The sequence below is a fragment of the Polistes canadensis genome, unplaced genomic scaffold (assembly GCF_001313835.1).
Source record: "Polistes canadensis isolate GaletaPanama2010 unplaced genomic scaffold, ASM131383v1 scaffold_268, whole genome shotgun sequence".
In the NCBI taxonomy this organism is placed as follows: Eukaryota; Metazoa; Arthropoda; class Insecta; order Hymenoptera; family Vespidae; genus Polistes; species Polistes canadensis.
Genome location: NW_014569815.1, coordinates 76697 through 99770, shown reverse-complemented (window position 1 = coordinate 99770; position 23074 = coordinate 76697). Strand labels below are relative to the sequence as shown.

Below are 23074 nucleotides of genomic sequence, written 5' to 3'. Positions count from 1 at the left end.
TTTTTTTTTTTTTTTTTTTTTTTTTTTTTTTTTTTACGACAGTCCAATGAATTTCTTTTCGTCTTTATCCAAAGACTTTTATAGACTTCGGACGATCGTCTTTAAGAAATTCATTAGAAAAAAAAAATATAAATTTGTTCGTAATAAAAAAAACGATATATATTATATTGAATATTTTTCCTTTAGAAAATAAATCCATTTGCTTGCCGTGTCTGTGTTCGTCTACTGTTCACTATATTTTTCTACGATCTCCTATCATTTCCAGAAAAATATTCGTGAAACGTGATGATACCCACGTGGAAAAATTGCTTATCCTTTTTTATCAAGTTTATAGGGAAAAATTGTGCTTGCACAATTTTTCGCACTACACACGGGAAGAACCACGAATGAAATCAACGAATGAACGAACGAACGAAATAGAACAATAGATAAGAGATAGTGAAAAAGAGAAAGACAGACAGACAGACAGATAGATAGATAGATAGATAGACAGGGAAATGCTTTTCTGGCAAAGGATAAGTTTTTGTAGAGGACTACGGGATATCTCTCAAATACCCGACAAATTTTACGGCCCTCCCCGAGGAGCTTTACGAGCGGCTATGAAAGATCAAGCAAGCCGATGCTGACTCGGACGAAGGATATTTATTATCCCGCGTATGTACCTCACCTAAGTGTCTGTGTTAACCCGTAAACGTGTACCCGTCTACTACCGATCCACGTGCACATCTCCTTGTGTGTGAGTGTTCAACTATTACATCTATACTTTTAACAGACACGAGTCTACTACGAAATACGTATACGTACTTTTCCTTCTTCTTCTTATTTTTATTCTTATTCTCCTTCTCCTTATGGTTTACATATACCTATACGAACGTACGGGATATTACGTCAGAACTACTACACGGATAAATGCGTGTGTAGCTAGGATGCATAGAATAAGGGTGAGAAGGGGTGCTTCCAACAGCGTGTGGAAGCTCTTACGTGTGCTGTATAACGTATTAGACCCTGCGGTCTAATATACTCATCCTCTCTCTCTCTCTCTCACACATATACATACTAACACATAGATGATTCAAACGTATACACATGTTCTTTCAGACATCCTTTTCTCTTCCCTTTCGTAGACTCTCCTTCCTCTCACCCACGCACCCTTTCTCTCCTTTTTTTCTTCCACTCTCTCTCTCTCTCTTTCTCTCTTTCTCTCTCTCTCTCTCTCTCTTTTTCTCTCTATCGGCACCTGCGAACGCCGGATACGCGAGCAGACGGGAAGTAATTACGGTGAAAGCGATATCGCGGAGGGTTGCACCGGTGGATCGTCATATTCTACAACGACGTAAGAGTAGGTAATACACCATCACCACCACCAACTATATTGCGAATCGCTACTGATTTTTTTTTTTTTCTTCTATTGTTATTATTATTATTTTTTTCCTTTTTTCTCTTTTTTACTTTTTCCTTTCGTAATTACCCTAACGTGTTCCTCCTTCGTATCACGTTACTACGTATACTAAATTACGTAACATGATAGCCGAAGATCCCGAGGAATCTTAAAATTAGAAACTTCACCGAGAAACCTTGATATAATATAATATGAAATAAGACAGAGAGAGAGAGAGAGAGAGAGAAAAAAAGAAAAAGGGGGAAAAAAAGAAAGTATTAGAAGACAAAAAATGTATTTACGAGCGACGCGTCGCCATATTTTCTTTCGGAGTGGTCCATTTTCGGTCGCTTTGTCTCTCTCTCTCTTGTGCCCTGCAAGAAGGAAAAAAAATAAAAACGATATAAAAAAAAGGGTAAGAGAAAAGGAAAGCAGCGCAGATACCAGCGGTTATTTTAATGAGAGTTAAAGCCTGCGAGTAAATGTCGAATAAATCATTTCGGCGGGGCGCTAAGTGCACCTACTATGCTCAACCCTCTTTGTCCGATTCAAACTTTTACCTCTCTCTCTCTCTCTCTCTCTTTCTGTCTCATGAGATCCCCGCGAACGTGGTGCAACGCGTTACACTATATATATACTACCTCACCCTCGTAATAAAACGTCGAACGGGGAACCGGCTCACGAATATAAACGAAGATTACGCCCACCCGCGATATAACGCGCGAGAGAAAGCCGGCCCGCGATCATTTTCGAAATACTAACAACAAATTTTCACCGAAAAGTTTTCTTTTATGAAATTATACAATATTTTAATGCGTTTTGGGGGGAAAAAAAATGTGTGTGTGTGTGTGCGAGAGAGAATGAATTTATAAAATAATTTTAAATTATATAAAGAAAATATAAAGATTAAAATTATGGAGATAGAAAAGAAGAAATATTATTAAAATATATTTAAAATGTACCAATTTTTTGTTCAGTCTGCTGATTTTTCGATGTGATGATTATTCGGGTCTTCAACTAAGCTCGAGGGTGTTTATTTTAACAAAAATCTACTAGGAAAAGGCCGCCAGCCTACCAGGTCGAACAAGTCGAAGTTAATCTAGTAGATTTTTGTTAAAATAAACACCCTCGCTTAGTTGAAAACCCGAATAATCGGCACACTTCTGCTTTTCTCATGTATATAAATAAATAAATTAGATTATACTTATATATTAATTAAACCTTTATATATCAATGGTATTTAATATCTTAATTTTATTTATTTTATCATTTTATCGCGTCTTTTCGACAAATGTAAAATATTATATTAGCACGCGGGATAATTGAAGTTATTTTCGATGCTTCTTTTTGAAGTTATTTTTGATGGTATTGAGAATATATTTGTTTTGATACACACCAAAGAAGTATAACTTCTTGCATGCGTACATAAGTACACACACCAGTCTTTTGTTTTGTTTTACCGTTCTCCTCCTTACGGTACCTTAACAAAATTGTTTAACATATATATTGTAGGTGTATTCAGCATGTGCGAGAGGGACACTTTTCGAAAGTAAAACAGAAAAGTCACACGTGCATTCGACGAAAAACGCATCACGAACGATTCGGGCCCAGATGCAAATGCGAGAGAGATCAAAATTGATAACGAATGGGAAAGAAAGAGAAAAGTATGGGAACGTTCAGTGAACAATGGGAATAGGAGGAGGGGGAAGGGTTTAGAACGAGGTGAAGGATGAAGAGGCACAACGATTACGCGTTGTCCATTTTCAATCGGCTCACGAAAAGGACGAGCAACGGATGATGGTGATGGTGGTGGTGGTGGTGGGTTGGGGGGCTTTGGGTTTGGATATATTTGCATAAATGTCGCATCGACGACGAGTTAGAACTCGCGAGTAACCAACCATATGTCGCGTTATGTTTTAAAATTACGCGAAACGAGTTGGAAGAACGTGTCCCTGCAAACTGACAGATACGACACGTCGTCCTAACGACGGTATAACGGCTCGCCTCGTTAATTGGCAAACGTGGATGATCGATGCGTAACATTATTCGGCCACAAGATTCCTCTCTCTCTCTTTCTCTATGTTTCTCTTTCTCTTGCACGCGTGCGCAGTCAACCGCAGAACGCATTCAACCCCTTCTACTCTGTTGCTTGCTTGCTAGCTAGTTTGCTTGCTTGCTTGCTTGTTCCTCTCGCACGCATACGCACACGCATACATGCATGCATGTATGCACGCATGTATTCGATACACGCAAGAGATACGACACGCCCAGCAAGTTATTGCTTTCATTAGCCGAACAATGAAACCAATTTGTGATGATCTTCCCTCCATTTTTTTTTATCTATTTCTTTTCTTTCTTTTTTTCTTTTTTCATTGACCCCTTCCTTTCTACCTTCCTTCTATCCACCCACTCGCATTCGCGCTCCTTTAGTTTTTTTTTCTATCTTACTTTGACTTGAAACTTATCTTTTTACCGGACGTGTCTTTACAAAACCGATCATTAAACGTAGATAATATCGAACGATTATCTTTGACATTCCCTCTGCTTCTTCTTCTTTTTATTCTTATTCTTGTTGTTGTTGTTGTTGTTCTTCTTCTTCTTTTTTCGGGGATTCATAAGACTTCTTTCTAATCTTACGTAATCTTAAACAATAACGTTTGATTTATTACTCCCACTTTTGCGACAGAGTTTGTTTGCTTGCCTTTTTAGATTGTAAGTAGATAAAATGTTTCCTATCCCAATTGAGAAGTTTGTTGTTACAAAGTTTTGATATATTTTTGAAGGATATTATTTTTTCTCGATAATTTTCTTTTTTTGGGGTGGAGGAGAATCTCACTTATTCTTCATAAAAGTATCACGCCGTTTCGCTTCTTTTCCAACGATTTATTTTTCCTCAACCCTCCTTCCATCTTATCTTTCGTTCCTTTTGACTTTTTCATTTTGTTTCCTTCTCGTATTTATACTCTGCAATTTAATACGATATACCGGTGGTGGAATCTCCAGTCTCGAGCCTCTCTCTCTCTCTCTCTCTCTCTCTCTCAATCTTTTTCTCTTTATTTCTCATTCTCTATCTCTCTCTATCTCTTTCTTTCTCTCATACACTTGTCCCAGCAATTATATGCGCGTGGCACGATCTTATACATCTCTTATTAAGGGATCCGATTCCATTAAGTTAATGAGTGCTAAATGGGAATCGTAAAGTACGTGCAATTATCTCTTCAACTTCTTCGAGACGATTTATTATTTCTATTAGCTTTATAAAATGTAGTCTCCCTTATGGAAAACGAATTATCATTGGTGGATGATTTTTCTTCCCACAAGAAAAAAAAGAAACCGAGGAAAAGGAAAAAATGCATTTTTCCTGCAAAATCTATGCGTTATATTTAAACAATCTAATAAATTCTCTAATAATATAAGATAAATTTTCTTTTAACACGAGCCGGTGTTGTGTTGTATCGTTAGATAAATCAATCAAACAATCAATCAATCAATTATACTTGGTATCATCAACTTGATAGATATAACTACATCGCAAATCATCGTGGAAAAAGGATCGGTTGTATAACAGTTGGTAGGTAATACAACTGCACAACGGTGTGTACAAGTCGAAAATTAGCTAGGTTTAATTAAATAGGTTGTGATCGTGTGTTTTCCTTCGCTAGACAAGTTCGTAAATGTTCAGAGGAGCCACGCCTTCCCCTCTAGCCAAAGCCAAGGTAGGCGAGAGGGTAGGAGGGGGTGGTGAGGGGGTGGATACACTCGGTGCAAATCCCACTCGCACGTTTCGACGGCACTTGGCTTGCTCGCTCTCGCTGAGAGAGGATGAATGGACGAATGCCAAGGATACTCGATGGATCGTTTCGATTTCCAGTTTATCCACTCTCGCCGGAATAGCTTCCGTATATACTATATCCCGTCCCCCTCGACCCCCCTCCCTCCCGTCACCCAACCCTCTTCACGGTAAACAGCCTTGGCTGGCTCTCAACCGAGATCGAGACGATACTCGAATTTATAGACACTGAGATATATATATATATATGTGTGTGTGTTTTTGTGTGTATGTGTATAATATACATTCATAATATATATATATGTACTCACGTGAAATTTGTATATTAATCGTGAATACAAATTTTATCTACAAATTTTCTAAATCGAATCGAAAGATTTGGATTAGGATTGCTGAAACTCATGAATTATTAATAAGAATATCAGATCGTATGAATTTATACTCTAATTTGATAGGACATATAGGATGAAGATATATATATATATATATATATATATAGGTATAGGTTCATAATATTAGCGTGAAATTTAAATATTAATTATCATAATACAAATTTTTATATCTATAAATAATCGAAATTTAAAATCGATAGAATTTTGAATCTCCTAATTAGAATCTGGCAAGAGAAATGATGTGATACAAAATATGGCATTGCTTATATTCATAAAAATCTATATAAATTTGTATTAACGCATATATATACATTAATCACACATAATACAAATGAATAATGCCAAAATTGTCAAACTCAAATTGACAGATTTTGTATACACCGATAAAAATCTAAAACTCGAGAGCGTTGTAATACAAATATTAAATTGTTTGTACATACGCATTATATACATATTTGCATAGAACGGAAATATATATATATATATATATAGGAGAAAGTTAATAGATACAGGTCGTAAATTGGAAAACTACGATCGACGAGAGGTACTCGAGGAATTCGTTCTCGTGTAAACGTTAGAGTTGTTGAGATGATGGTGGGGTGTAATGGTGGTGGTGAAGAACGAAATGGCCGCCCACGCGTCCTTTCGTCCATAGCTTTTGTTTTCTCTGTCAGCTCTTGGGAAATGATCAAACACGTGCCTTCTTTCTCTCTCTCTCTCATGTTCTCTCTCTCTCTATCTCTCTCTCTGTCACTCACTATATCTTTACGAAACCTAAGCACATAAAGAGAGAGAAGGTGTGTACTCGAGCTCTACAAATCGCGTTCGACCATCGACGTAACGCTCCTTCTCTTGCTACGTTATAATTCGAGTGCAACGTGTTTATCTAGGAACGCGTATTATCCTATATACGTATTACATTAACATTTGTATGACTTACACACACGTAATCATAACACGTATAAATATACGCGTGCGCGTAATCATAGTAGGAAGGACGTGTACACAAAACACAAGTTAGTATAACGACGTCTTCACCATAGTATTTCATGCAAACATTTGCTTCGATCTTTTCGATGAGATTTGTCTTTCACAGAAAATTTGTTTTGTGACAAATCAAAAATTGGTCATCCCATTCCTCTCTCCTCTCTCTTTCTCTTTCTTTTTCTTTCTGTCTCACTCACACATGTTCGACCCCCTTATCCCCATCCTTAATCCTTTTCCACTTTATCAATTTCTTTTATAAATCCTCTCTCGATCGATCCTTTATTATTAATTCGAACGACCTCTCGAACGCAATAAAGAGGAACTATTTCAATGCCGATCGAGAGGGATCTTTATGATAGTTCTTTTAACAAGGCAACGTATGTTCGTTTATCGTCTAACATAAGTAGTAGTGTTCCTTCCTTCCATGCGCGAAAATAAAAGAAATCTTCGAGAGTTTCGTAGGCTGCTTTTACCAATTGAATTACGGAACGATTTCAAACTCTTGAGAGGTACGGAAAGAAAGAAAGAGAAAGAGAGAGGGGTTAAGGGGGTAAAAAAAAAATAGAATGAATGAAAGAAAAAAAGAGAAAAAGAAGAAACACGGGCCAATTTCAGATTCCGAGCCATTTAACCGACCAGTTTGCCAGAATCGTATCGTATCGTGAAACACGCACGGCACGTCGGCTTAAAGGGTCGAATAAAAAGAGAAGGGGGGTAGAGGAGGAGGAGGGGGACGGATTTCACCCTTCCATCGAACACATTTTCCACAATGACCTTGTTATTTTTTATTACCATCTTCTTTGTTTCGAACCGTCTCTTATATATATATATTTTTTTCTTTTCCATTAATTTTATCTCTCATTGGTTTATTTCTTTTTCTCATAAAACGTAAACGTAAAAACGAAACGAAACTAACACGATACGATTAATACTATATTAAATACGTTACGTCAAATAATATTGGAAATGACGATTAAAATCATTCGAAAAATCATAAGATTATGCAGGAAGTTGTATGAAAATTTACTCGTGTCTCGTTTAGTGATGTATAACGAATAAGCCACCTTGGGTAATATACATACGACCACGAGGAAAGAGGTTCGTGCTACTCGCAATGGCGGAGAAATGTTGGATAGTAAAGTTGTTTCATTTCTCTTTCTCTCTTTCTTTCTCTCTCTTTCTCTCTCTCTCTCTCTCTCTCTAGGGTCGTGTATAGCGTAACCAACAACAGCAATACCACTGTCAGGGGAATACATTTACGGTAAGTGCTCCAAGCTTGGTAGCACAACGATGTTGCTGCCGTTACCGATGCTGGTACTGGATGTTAGTGGTGGGTAACGGTGGTGGTGGTGGTGGTGATGGTGATGGTGGTGGTGGTGCTGCTGCTACGACTGATGGCGACATAAACAAACACGTGTCTACGGATGAGACCATTTGTAATGAGAATAGCGAACAACCGTCGACGGCTATGTCGTGTCGTTTATAGCGCTCTTCGTGGCACCCATTATACCTCTACCCCTTACTATATATATGTATGGGAGTATATACACATGTATGAGAAATTCGTGCATGGTTGAAAACGAGAGAAAGAGAATCCTCGTAGTAAAACGATTTTCACATTTTCGAATGACAGGGTAAGTCCTTCATGTAACATACCTAACAAGTTTCGCGAGCTTTTTACGTATTCTCCTTGAAGATAAGTTGAAGAGATTTATTAACGGTGTCTCAAGGTTACTTGGATTCGATTATACTCATGGAAACTCTCTCTCTTTCTCTCTTTTTCTTTCTATCTCGTGTATTCCGTTAGAATTTGTAGTAATGATCAACGCGTAACTGCGCGTTGTTACATACTAAGGTAGAAGGAAGGAAGGGGGAGGTGCAAAAAAAGAGGGTGGGTAAATTTTAACGACTAGCGACACCGGGTATGTAATTTGTCGCTGTTTAAATTCCACAAATACTTTTCACATTTCACGTCTCTTTACTTTCTTAGGTAGGTAGGTAGGTAGGTAGGTAGGTAGGTAGGTACAGTTATTTCGGGTATATAAATAAAGAAGAAAAATGATTTTAACAATTTGTTAAACGTAGAAGAATTCTTGTAAGTTTTCACCAAAGTTTTACAAACTTTTTCTTAAATCTTTATTATAATTGACACTTGATCGATCGGAAAATTGTATTAATCGGTTAATCTTTTCTTTTTTTGTTTCCAAAAACACACATTAACTTTATAATATACAAGTTAAATATTTGAATTAAAAGTACTCGTCGAATTGTGTTTAAAATAAAATGTCGTAAAGTAAAAAAATTAGATGCATAAACCAAGCCATTACCTAAAACGTCAAATTTATGATAGAGAAATTTGACAAAGTATTATAAAACTTTAGGAATATCCCATGAGAGAAGAGTATCCTTCAACCCTAACGTTTAATCAAGAATATCATTTAAATCTAATAAATAACTTTCTCGCGTGGGACACGACGAGAGTAACTAATTTTAAAAAGAAAAAAACCAAAAAAAAGAAAAACTTAATACGAGATACCTATTCTCCCGAGAATTTGATAAATATATTCGTAAAATGATTTATTATGAAAACGAAAGTAAAAGTTAAAGATAAAGAGAAGAAGAAAGAAGAAAAAGATAGGATAATAGATGATTTTAAGAAAAGACAATTTAATATGAGAAATATTCTTAAGTTAAGGTTAAGATCTGGGTGGTCTCACGAAGGAAACATTAATCGACCATAGAACAGATCGGCAAGATACTTCGATATATGTATTTTGAGCATGGTGGAACGTCGTTTTCAGGGATCCCGTGCTCGTCGTCTCATTAACGTCTACCAAGTAGACATTTTCTCGCGACAGCGTTAACGCCTCGTTAGGGTTTTGCGAACGTTAGGCGTCGCGATAGGCGAGCCAAGATAATTTATTGGCTCGTAAATTTACGCTTTCCCGAATGCATACGTAAACGCATACACGTAAATACATATACGTTATGTGTACGGTTTACATACGTCGTATCCTATGCAGATACATACATATACACACATATATATAGATAGATAGATAGATAGATACACTTAAATACAAATAAGCGTTAATACAAAAAAATAGAAAAAAAAAATGGAAAAAGGTAATGTCACGGGGAAAAAAAAAAATATAAAAGCAACGTTTTATCGACGCTCGTTGGCCGATAATCTTAGTAACCGGTGATGTTTTTTTAGACCCCGTTGATGTCTGGCAACTTTAAGACGCTTCCGTGGGTGTCTTCTCCTTGCACGGATCTTTTATAGATGGATAGATAGAGAAGTTATATCTTTTACTTTTCATCATTTTTTTTCTTTTCTTTTCTTTGATGTAACCATAGAGAGTAAGAGAGTGAGAGAGAGAGAGAATAGGATAGTTCGTGTAATAAACGAAACACTGAAGCAAGAAGAATGAGAATGGCGTCTTAAAGATGCTGTTGCAAAATATCAAACAAGACGGCAAGACTATGTCGATGAAGAGGAGGAGGTGAATGAGGAGGAGGAGGAGGAGGATGGTTGAAAGGATTGAAGAAATTCCAACGTCCTGAGAAAGAGAGAGAGAGAGAGAGAGAGAGAGAGAGAGAGATAGATAGAAGACATTAAACGTCAGCGACAAAGCGGTTTTAAAACAGCGGACAAATGCGGTTTATTACCGGCAGTTGCTAACGAGCTTTGCGTATGGTTAAGATTCGATACCTCGATAAAGGATCTTTTTAAATCGTCCAATATGTGTACGATCGTGATAACGTGTCCGATCATTTTCTTAACGACAATTTAAAAAAATAACGACGTTTCGTTAAACGTATCTCTTGTAAATCTCTTTGAGGGAAAATCGTGACATCGTATAAAAATTTTCTGCATATTAAACCAGTATATTCGTTTTCTTATTATATTGTAAGTTTTTGTTGAACGTTGTCCTTCGTGGATTTAACAGACCTCGAGAATAATTTATATGTCGGAGATGAAGAAAAACTTAATGAACGAAAACGAGTTGTTGTGTAAAGTGAAACGAATTCAAAAGCTTTCTTTTTGACCTCGGGAATGAAACAGTAGTAAGGTTCGTATATACATAAAGCCGATTTCTCTACTTTACTTGTATTTTTATTTTTACGTTTAACCTCGAGACAGAGAACGTATTTCAATAGCCTTCTTTCTTTCCTTCCTTTCTTCCACCTTTTGTTCTTTTTGTTGTTGTTATATTCTTTTTATTTAATTCGTTGAATTAAAATCGTGAAAATATATATATATATATAATATCTTTTAATAAAATCTTCTGTTTGTTTTTCGATTTCTTTCGACCTTTTTACTATTTCTCGCGCTATTTGTCAGATTAGCTAATCGACTCTCTAAGGAATAATAAAAGGATTTTTTTCTTTGTAAGAGATTCGAACACAAACCGGATAGATAGCCTCGAAAAAAAGGTATCAGCAAAATCCTGAACGAAAAGCGACCAGTTTCGCCGAGGGAACTGCCGACAGCTGACCTTAAAGGTTAATTGTCCTACCAACGAATCTTCTTCTCTTTCGAGCCCTTTCCGTTCGACCGCATTCCAATTTGTAAACTGCAGTTAATACGTATAATGACCGGTGATCTTTATTCCTACCTACCTACCTACCTACCAAGAGATATACCTATTTTAACAATACTATTTTCATTTTCAAAATACTTAACACTATATCGTTTAACCCCCCCCCTCCCTCCTCCCCCTTTCACGCGCTTTATTTTGTAAAAGTAAATAAGTAATAATAAGTAACGCGTGTAGAAAAATGAATTCATTTCGATAAACGAGAATGATCTTTCAAAATGAAAAGGGAAAAAATAAGTGTGGGGGGGCGGGTGGCCTAAAAAAGAAAATACACGTATGGATTGTGATTAAATTGAAGCTCGTTAGAAGAAATGACACGACGACAAGTGGAATTATGTGGCGTGTGTTTCACGGTTCGACTACTAGATCGAATAGGTTTACAGTTAGAAGTTATCCTTTTAGATTTCAAAAGCGGAACCTTGCCGAGAGACTCGAGACAGGTATCATCTCTCAAGGAAAAAGTTTGGAAGAAAGAAACTACATATATTGCTAGCCTTCATAGAATAAGATTAAATCTGACAGCGTGAATATTTGAAAATACGAGAATAGGAAGAAAGGTCAGGAACTTATCTTATTTAACTATGCTAAAATTTAACATGTATTTAAGAGAAAGAAAAATAGAAAAGGTAATAAGAGAGATTTTTCATTTGTTTTAGAATGAATCGTAAAAGCTAAGCTAAGCGTTTAGATGGAAAAGAAAATGAAAATAAGTGGGGAGGATATCTGTTCATTGAGGAAACCGAGCACTCTCGTTCTTCGTTAGAGAACGTCATTACTGACGTTCAGACGAGCTATGTAACTCGATCAATTACACGTTCTTGCTGGGATACGTAGATACATATGCGTATGACGGATCCATCGGGAAAACGTTGTCTGGGTGCTGCTGCTGCTGGTGAAGAGATTGAATTAGTCTAGGCACAACACTGTTCTCCATTTCGACGAAAAGCATCAAGATATGCGATGAGTAATCCGTTTAAGGTTGCTAAGTGCACAAGTAGATTCGCTTCTCTATTCTCTCTCTCTCTCTATCTCCCTCACACACACATACACGCACATACACACACTCTATATGTCTTTGAAAAGAATTAGACATTTTTGTCTTCTTTTTTTCTTTTTCTTTTTTTTCGTCACACTATGAAAGTTAACAAGTGACGAGAAAGAAAGATGAGATTAATGAGAGTGTCCAATCCCATTAAGTTAATTGTCGAATCAAAATGAGATTCCTAATAAGAGAATTAAGATATACGTATAAGATCTTGTGTTTAAAGTAATAATAATTATTAGCTAAATTTATTTTAGGCGTAAGGGGGAAAAAACTCAACGAAAAAGAAAAAAAAACAAGAGTTGATATAGTAAAAAAAGAAAGTATTAGAAAGGTAACGATCGTTAGTTAGATCGTTAGTTAAATCGTTAGATTTAACGAGGAGGGCCGATTAAAATCTGTTTTATTATATCGGGCAATAAAAATCTAATAAAATGTTTTCTGTCATTCGGTACTTTTGATGTTATATCTATCGCGTAAAGTTCCCACGTAATTTCGTTGACAGTTGACATCTGCTTAAACGGTGAACGATAGAGATTATCTTAGCACGATCACCGATCGTCAATTTACAAAAAAGGTTGATCGAAATAACGAAAAGGAACGGTGAACGATAGTAGTGTCGTAAAGTTACCGAAGGGTCCCCGGATATTCTCTTTTCCATGCCTCATTAGAATCATAGGAACACAGAGAAAAGAAAAGATGATCTTTTCGTTTTCTAAGGTAAGCTATCGGAAGAGGATGGTAATCGGTAGCTCGAACGGTCGTTCAAAGAATTAAGAAAAAATTCCACGTAGCACCGGTTAACGAACCGATTTTAATTTCGTGCTGGAGCCGGGACCAGGACCGGGGCCCCGAGACGCTTACGGAATAATTAATCGAAAGCATCTTCACAACCTTTTCTCCCTGGCGAGAACGAACGTTCTTCAACGGAGAATAAAGAATTAGTGGGTCGCTTTAAACAGGTTAGATGATACCACCACCTCTCCCCGAGCAGCCTCCCCTCCCCCCATCTCCTGTTGAATTTTATCGCGAGCGTGAGAATAGTGAACAAATTGGGCCCCTCGAGGATGCAACCAATTTTATCTGCTTTTCCTTCAAATCATTCCCCATTATCCGAGTCCTTAGAAACTTTTGTCGTTTTTCTTTTTTTTTTTTGGTCCCTTTTTTATGGGAAAAGTAAAAAATATTAAAACAGAAAGTATAACATATATATATATATATATGTATTGTACGTGTGTAAGTAAATATTTCATTTCTGCTTAGGTTGCCCAACTCAATAAATTATCTTAAATAATTAACTCGCATATTTTTTGCCGTGTAATTTAATATTTATCAAACAATTCGATCCCTCTCGCTCGTGCACGCTTTTTTTTTCTTTTTGTCTTTTTTCTTTTATCTCGTTCCTTCCCTTTTCTCTCTTTTCTTTACGAAGGAACTTAGAGAACGGCCGTTATTGATAATTAATATTCCCTGTAATAGCACTACCGCTCGTCTCTCTCTCTCTCTCTCTCTCTCTCTCTCTCTCTCTCTCTCTCTCTCTCTCTCTCTCTTTCTTTTCTCTCTCATTCTCGATCACGTTCACGGCGCGAAGAAACAAACGAAGAAAAAAGAATGAAACCCCCGTGGTTCGAAGTTATTAATGCTCCACGCTTCGGTTGCTCGTTTCGTCGGAATTTTCACATGCGTGGGCGGTTGGCGGAGGGAGAGATGGTTAAAAGGCAACTCGAAAGGAGAACGCACCTGTGACAGGATTACTTCGTGGAAGAGATGGAAATTAAAATTGAAAAAGAAAAAGAAAAAGAAAAAGAAAGAGGTATTATCTTCCTCTGCCCCCATCCACCACGATTACCCTCACCCCCCCCCCAGCCATCCTTCACCTTCTTTTCTCTCCACTCAGTCTGGCACTTTCTTTCGACTAATTTTCGATAATGAAGATCGATCCGTCCCGATCGATGTTTCATTAGTAAAAATACATTGGTACGGTATACTATATGTATGTATACACATATACACATAAATATACATATACATATATATACCTGTCTCGTCACGCTATAATTTCGTAATGAGATTATCGTCCTAGCACGATAATTATCGCGCATCTGGCAAGAGGTTCGATTGGTGGTGGTGGTGGTGGTGGTACTGGTGTACGATTATCGAGAGACGAAGTGATTGGAAACGGAGGAAGCACCTGCGAGAGCTGAGAATAATTTCTACGGTGTACATGGCTAATAGCACGGTGTAGTAGGTACTATACAACTACCTTCTTCATAATTTCTGAAGAAGAAGTGCCTCTTTCTCTCTCTCTTTCTCTCTCTTTTTTTCTTTGTAAGATGTTTCCTTTCTACACGAACATCGCGCTCTAATTTGTTTTTCTTCTTATCCTTTTTCTTAATAATAAAACGCGTAAAAAAAAGTACGTACACGCACGCGTGTGTGTTATTTTAATCCAACTCTGACTTAAAATATAATATTACTTTAGGAGAAATTGATAGAACGATTAAACATCGATGATAAACGTTGGCAACGTCAGTACGTGTATCTTGAAAAATAATGTTTAAATCTATTCCAAGCTTAGAACTAACTTTTATGTTCTTAAGTATAGAAAGAACCGCTTGTGGTACGTGTAAATTTCTACTTAAGAAATGTGAACCATCATCTACTTCCTTCATTATAAACTACTTGCTATACCCCTACAGACTTTCACGATGCCTATCTTGAAATTTCAACTCTATGCTGATTTTAATAAGCTCGAGAACGTAGGCAACTAAGGTAGATGCTTGCTTTCTTACTTTCTTGCTTTCTTGCTTGCTTTTTTGGTTACTCGCACGAACACTTCTTGATCTTATCAAGTATTTTACCTAATAAATTAACTTGATGCAACTTCAAACAACAATTTTCCATGGATCTTCTTCTACATCTAACGAGTTTTCTTTTAACGACTAAAATCGAAGTTTACTGATATTTTACTTTGCACGTGTTACCACATTACTAATCGTTTAACTTTCTCGCGGTATAAGTGTAGAATAAAATGAAAAAATAAGGTAACAATCAGGATGTTTCCATCAAAAATTTTTAAGAATAAGAATATCCTACATATATATATATATATATGTCTCTTTCTCTCTCTGTGTGTGTGTAGGTGTGAGTTCGCGTAGGTTTTTGGGTGTAGATGAAAACTAGAAAGAATGAAAGAAACTATTTGGCAATTTTCTACGGTGCTAAACGAGTCTCACACGAAGCAGTTTATCTAACCACGAAAGCTTACCGCAAGACAAGCTTTACGGAGAATCACGTATCTATCTTTGTCTAACCTATTTTTCTTCGCGTTTATAGTTGGATTCTAGGAGTCGTTGTGACGATATATTAGACGCCCCGGGTTAAATTGTTTTCGTTAGAAAAATCTTGTTAGAAAAATTGCTGACGGACTTATTTTTCATTTTATATCAAATAAAATACAAGAAAATAACAAATAAAATCAAATCAAATCTCAAATCAAATCAAATTAAATCAAGTAAATAAAGTAAAAAATTAGAAAAATAATACGGAAAGTGCATTTGAGGGAGGGAAAAAAAAAGTAGATCTTTTCGAAAAGAAAAAAATGTAAATCAAAAGAGGAAAGATTTGGCGATATTGGAACCATGAAACTGGTTCGAACTGTTAAACAGCATGTGTGCCTTCGATGTCCCGCAACTTTTTCTTTTATTTTTGTCTTCTTCTTTCATCGAACGATCCCTTGTACACCTCATAGTTTCCTTTTGTTTCTTCGTAAAGGGTGCGCTTCGAGTCGTTAGTACAAAACGAGCTGGAGATTAAGTTCACGAGATTCTGGTCCATGAGAGGAAGAGGATGATGCGCGTGCGATAGGACGATTGTCGAGAGAAGAAGAATAAGAATAAGAAGAAGAAGGGTGCGAGAAATACCTTTGCTTCTTCGAAGAAATACGATGCAAAATGCCCGAGGAGAGGAGATAGAAGAAGATTTCCGATCGGCCTGTTAATTTTCTTACCTGAAAAAAAAAATGAAAAGAAAAGAAAAAACCAAGATAAATTATCATCACTTCATCGATTCCAAGTAGTACACACACGACAATTCTATATATATATATATATATATATATATATATATATTTGCAATATACATTAAATTGCAAAGATGCACAACTTACAGCATTGCATTCTATGTCATTTAATGAGATTTACATGCTAAATTTATAACTCGATATGGTATTCTACGCGTAGACAATAGAGTGTACTTTAATTTAATATAAGTTTCATTAAAATCTATTCAGTTTTAGTATAAAAAATATTTACCAAAACTTTTCAAAGAAATTGTAAAGATGCACAATTTACAGCATTGCATTCTCTGACATTTTTTGAACTTTACATGCTAAATTTATAACTTGATATAGTATTCTACGCGTAGACAAAAGAGTGTACTTTAATTTAATATAAGTTTTATTAAAATTCATTTGCTAAAAGTATACAAAATATTTATCAAAACTTTTCAAAGAAATAGCAAAGTTGTACAATTAATAGCATTGCAATCTCTGATATTTCTCTGAATATTAAAATATTTGATCGAATATAAATAATAAAATTCGATATATTATGTTATGAAATATATATAAATAAAATATATATTAAAAATTCAATTATATATAAATACTTATACATTATAATACCTTATTATTAATATATTTCGTTACCCTGTAATAAAACGGTAAATGATAATATTCAAATAAGAATCCACCTGTTGATTTTTTCTGTTCTTTCACGTAAAAAAAAAGATAAGAGAAAATCGATAAAAAGAGAAATAAGGATATAATGTCATGATCTTAAATACCGATGATCATCGATCCAATCTAACGACGATTAATCTCTAATTGCATTGATCGGCTCTTCACTGCTACGAAAATAACTCTCGAAGAGGAGGCGGTTCGCGGCACGGTTGGCCTGCAAGTCCTAGTGCAAGGAAGAAAGCTTAATAACAGGAACCGATCGTGGAATTTCAGACGGTGGCTGAACGAGGTTATTAACTATCTCGTGTTTATCTGATCGACCCGATGCACGCTCTCTTAGAAACTCTCTCAACTACACCCTTTTTTTTTTTTTCTTAACCATTCTCTTTCACTACGTTCCTATCGATATACTAAATGTTTGACCAACAAATTTCTCTCTTTTTTCTTTCATCATTTTTATGTTTTTCAATATAACAACACATCGTGAATATTCACGACGCTGTTCGAGAAATATGAAAAAAAAAATATAATTCGTTAAATTAATTATATAAAAAGAATTTGTATGAAAGGTATCAATGTGTATTATATACACACGTTGGTGTGTGATAATATTTAGATATTTTCACAAATGTTAATTAAAATAATATTTCTACGAAAATTTGTTTGAGGCATGGATTTAATGATCTGCGAAATTTTATAAACACGTTCAACGAAAGCACGAATGCATTATGAATTAATGTTTTAATAAATCCGAAAGAATTACAGTTAATACGTTCAACGTTCCTTTGACAAATGTCACATTTTTTTTGGTTAATTTCGTAGATCGTGAATTTTTGTTAAATTGTTTTAAGAGAAACGATAAATGATTTTTTTTGTTTTTACAATACTTTTTGTATTTTTTATTTTTTCGCCGAGGTTCGAACGATCGAACAAACACAAAGGACCGATAACGAGGGTACGAAAAAGAAGAAGCGAAAGATAATTCGATTTCGATTGGACAAGCCACTCACACGCTTCCCTCCCCCTCTCCCCCAACCCCCACGCTAACGATTTATCCGGAAAGAGGGAAGCCTATCTCAATTTCTACGACTACGATGTTATTTCTTCCTTATTCTTTTCTAAAATCGAAAAAGTGCGATAGGGCAAATTGCGGTCAATAAAAATCAATTCGAATTGATACTGGCCGTAATACTAACTCAAGAAAAAGGGTCTTGAGTAAAATAGAAAGAGAGAGAGAGAGAGAGAGTGTAAAAAAAAAAATAAAAACGATAATGGAATTATCGGAGAATTCGGAGGCGAATAGAAGAAATTTATTTTCTTTTATATTGTTCGTGATGTAACAGAGGATATTCTCCGTGGTTTGAAAACGTGTGAAGTAAACGCACGTGAGAAAGATTAGGAGAAGAGTAAAAGAAAAAGTGAGAGATAGAGAGAGAGAAAGAGAGAAGAAATAAAAAGGTTTGCAAGAAGCTCGAGCAAAGCTGTTCAATGCACGTAGTTACATAGCTAGATACGTTTTCTTCCTGGTTCGGTACACGGATTATTGGGTCGAGAAGATTCTCAAGAAAAGGGCTTGGTGGAAAGGGTCGTAAAAATTGCAAACCCTTCCTAACGCTCTACTAGTCTCTCTCTCTCTCTCTCTCTTTCTCTCTTTCTCATTCTTTTTCTCTTTCTCTTTTGCTTCTTCATCAGTACCTATCTACCTACCTACCTACCTACCATACACGAGCCATACTTGTCTTTCAATTATTCCGTTATTTTCAAGAAGTCACGAAGAAGAACGTCGGAGTATCGTGGAGATACTCGAAGAGACGAACGAAGGGAAGTTACGGCACGATTCTTCTTTTCGAAGAAGCAACCACTCTCGTTTCCTCTTTTCCTGCTTCAGAATTCAATGGACGCGAAACAGCAGCCAACTTGCGATCAATGAGACGACGTTCAACGACGATTTTATATCACTTTTCTTTCATTTTTTTTACTCTTTCTTTCTCTCTTTCTATCTTTTACTTTCACATAAGAATCCGTTTAAAAAGAAAAAGAAAAAAGAAAAAGGAGGGAACAACAAAAAGTACAAAGTTGGTGATGATGATGCTGCTGCTGCTGTCGCTCGTAAAAAGAATAAGAAGAAGAGAAAAAGAGAGAGAGAGAAAAAAAAAACATAAAAAAGAAACACGTTTCCAGCAAGTGAATCCGAAGAAATTGTCGCCGTTCCGTTCGTTCGTTAACGCGAATGACCCTTGAACCTAACGCTCTATCTATCTATCTTTCTCTCTCTCTTATTTCTTCTTCTTTTTCTTATACTCTTTCGCGTTTGAATGAATAAACACGAGACTAATTATTCCCGATAAGTAGAAGAATTAAAAAGTCTCGCCGTTTTCTCTACCTTCCAAGAAGTTTGATAATATTAACGAACGAACGAACGATCGTGGCAAATTTTCTTTACCATCGTTCAATCGCAATTTATTATCTTCGATTATTACACAATATTTAATGAAAATTATAATTAAAAATTACACATTCGCGCGTGGCGGTGTTGTTTTTTTGTATACCATTTTATCGAACGACAATAAAGATTGTACTTTGACATTTTTTTTTTTTTTTTCAAAATTTAACTTACCCGTTAATTTTATTTTAATATTTCAATAATAAATTGATATCTTAACGATCCTTCCAAAATTTAACAATGAATTGACATTATTTTTCAACAATTAATAGATCAACATAGAAATATCAGATTTCGATTCCGTCTCAATGATCTGATACGATCAAAATATTTTCCCATCGATCAAAACACATTTACAATTCTAGCCATGCTATGAGAAATATACTAATAATATCATATATATATATATATATATATATATAGCCTTAAAAAAGAAAAAATACATTTGCAAGAAATAAAGAAAAAGGTTAACAAAAAAGGTTATCTCGATATTGACTTAATTTATAATCGATAAATAAATAATTATTACGACAAATAAGACGACTTGGCCCTGTTACAGAGTGCAATTGCAACCTCCACGCGAGAAAGTGCAGATTCAACATGGAACTCTACAAGCTGTCGGGACGTGTCAGCGGAGGCGTTTGCCTGCAGTGCCGGCATTATACGGCAGGAAGGCACTGTCATTATTGCCGAGAAGGTTACTATAGGGATCCGGCGAGGCCGATCACGCATCGCAAGGCCTGCAAAGGTAAGTACACTCCAGAGACAATGCTTACATGTAAATCAAACGACTGGCAATCCTATCTCTCTCCCACCCTTCTTTACCTTCCTCCTTTTCCTCCCCCCTTTCTCCCTATTTGTGTCTCTCCCTTCCCCTAACTCCCCATGGGCTAATCGTGGAAATCGCACTCTTGCGAACATCGAAATTACCTGCGAGCTTAATCACGATCGCCCGCGAATCGTATTAGCATAATCCTTGAGACGTTTAAACCCCGTTATACGTGCGAGAACAACAACAACCGTGTAGAGTTATACGACAATGCGATTTACTCGGGCCGTTCCCTAACATTTTCCTTCTTGTATATTCTATTAACTAAACATTTATCTTCGAGAGAGAAAGAGAGAAAAAGAAAAAGAAAAGATCTTAGACTGAGAAATGCGACACGAGAATGCTTCTATCGTTAGAAGGATACAAACTTGGATTACATTGGGTTGGGTATTGTAAGATCGCGATTATCTCAATAATAATTAGAATGAACATTAGAATAATACTAGAACGAATTTCAATAGGACAAGAATGGGAACGATTAGCCGACATGCCGTTTTACGTGTCGATTTAAACATTATCCGTAGAAATAGAATATTATCATCGAGAAATCAAAAACACACGCTACGTGTAACTTTTTTTTTCAAAGTACTTGCGACTCCAAACGAAAGATAGTTAAGAGAGAAAGAGAAAGAAAGAAAGAGAGAGAGAGAGAGCCAACAACTATTACCATTCGTCTCAGTCGTTTCTCGGTACTGTTACAAAGTGGTTACCAGCTGAGCAACCCCCTAATCTCGGTGCATTCAATTTATGTACGTTTGTCTAGGCCCACAAACCGCCGCTGGGATAACGATCTCTTGGTTTCTCTTTCTCTCTCTATCTTTCTCTTATTCCTATGGGTGTGAGAAAGCACGCCAACATATTCACGTTCTATCTTTCTTCTTGTTATATACATAAACTCGTACCACGAAGACACCATCGTCGTCATCGTCGTCGTCTTCGTTGTCCTTCTGTCGTGGCATTGCATGCCACGCCAATGCATACATGCATATATGCATGCACATGTATATATAAGAAGAAGAAAAAGAGAAAGATGCTTGCTTACTATATATTTCGCGATATACACGGCGCCATTGTAATACGGTAGATTTGTTGTCCATGGAACTCCTTCTCTTCTCTTCTCTCTTTCTCTTTTTCTTTTTCTGTTTTTTTTTTCTTTATACGATAAATAAATTAACGGCAGACGACGAATGGTTTCGCATAAGCCCCTTGATCTACCAATGATCCTTCCTAAAAAGAATATCCATCCTCCTTGATCTTCCCTGTTCTATGCTAACCTCTCATAGAATGAAAGATGCACTACAGAAAAAGAAACTAAATGCACTTGAAGAGAGAAAGAGAAAGAAAGAGAGAGGGAGAGTTACAGGAAAGATGAGAAACTCGACATGCATTTGCCAAACACTTTCTTTCCATCGTATTTATTTTCTAATTTGCAAGAATAGAAATAAGGAAAGGATTTCGTTCCATTCTATCTTTATCTATGGAATATTTATTTTGTTTATCTAAAAAAAAAAAAAAAAAATAATAAAAAAATATAAACGTAACACAGAACACTCGTTGGTAATATATTTTTACGCTTACAATAATGATAGATGAAATAAAAATTAGATCGTTCTCGGAAACTAAATTCATTTCTATTTAGGCACATTTTTGATTTCTATCTTAAATAATAATAATCGATTATTTTAAATGGCCTCTTCTTTTATGAATGTCTCAATAAATAATCAGATATATATCATTTGAATTCTACAAAAGGAATCAATTTTTATTTGAATAATTCGACTTTATTAACGACAAAGTCAATGAGTATCGTAAAAAACACGTAAGATGAACTTTAGAACAAGAGAGTTTTCAAAGTTTAGATTTTCGATCTCACGAACAATTTTCATTCGACCAAATCGCTAATCCACCGGGTGACCGGAGTAATTAATCGTCCGTATCAGACGAAAGACGGCCGTTGTTTTACGTCGGATTAATTCGCGGTCGATGCTGAAGACTCGAATTACCTGGCCGCGTGATTAATTCCCCAGACTCCTCCGGTAACCCCCCTTCATCCCCCATCCTCCTCCTCCTCTTCAACTCTGCCATTCCCATCCTTCTTTCGATATATCTCTCCGACAATGAACGTTGATCAACGAGCGACTGTAAATACAGGTGATGAATACATCGATCGTTCAATGATGTTTACAATTTATTTCGCGTAATCTGTACACCTCTACCTATATTACATAATACTTTATACTTCTATTATTTTGATCAATAGTTTCTCGTTTTGTTTTTTTTTCTAAATAAATGATCGTTATATTATACGAGCATCAGTTGAGAAAAGTTTTGAGTCGTAGAAAAATGAAGTTTGATCAAAAAAATATATAAATTATTTCTATGTTAAGATATACAAACTTTTCAACCCGTGTCCACGTAAATGTGTACAATTTTTAATAAGGGGTGATGCTTTATCTTGAGAATGAAATATAATATACTTTAATAATTATAACTTTTACAAAGTAAAATAAAACCAAAAAAGGAGAAATTGTTTCTTCGTTAGGTTCTCAAAAACTTTTCTTAACAATTCTCGTATATATGTAATATCATCATATTTTGTTTAATATTAAATAATCAACTGACAGAGATCGTATCTTATATTATATTTTCATAATTTATTATTAATCATATATATATTTGTGATAATATTTTATTATAATTATTATATTTAAAAATATATTACTCCTTGGATAATTTATTAAAGATATTACAAAATATCGATCGGATAATAAACATCACGAAGGAATAATAAAATTATTCATTCACCTGATTTTATTCCCATACTATTTCACGTACCAACTACTCGTTTATTATCCCATATCTATATAT

At 35.6% G+C, this 23074-nt stretch overlaps 1 protein-coding gene and 1 long non-coding RNA gene across 2 annotated transcripts in view; one reads left to right on the top strand and one right to left on the bottom strand.

Moving 5' to 3' along the window:
* The window catches only part of LOC106790908 (netrin-1-like), a 133194-nt gene that overhangs the window by 42015 nt on the left and 68105 nt on the right, over window positions 1–23074 (top strand). Inside the window, exon 2 of the mRNA XM_014756166.1 lies at window positions 19937–20125. Within this exon, the coding sequence (XP_014611652.1) occupies window positions 19937–20125 (189 nt within the window). The remainder of the gene's footprint in view (window positions 1–19936; window positions 20126–23074) is intronic.
* LOC106790909 overlaps window positions 1–23074 on the bottom strand; it is a 104903-nt gene that overhangs the window by 33126 nt on the left and 48703 nt on the right. The gene's annotated exons all lie outside the window — the stretch shown is intronic.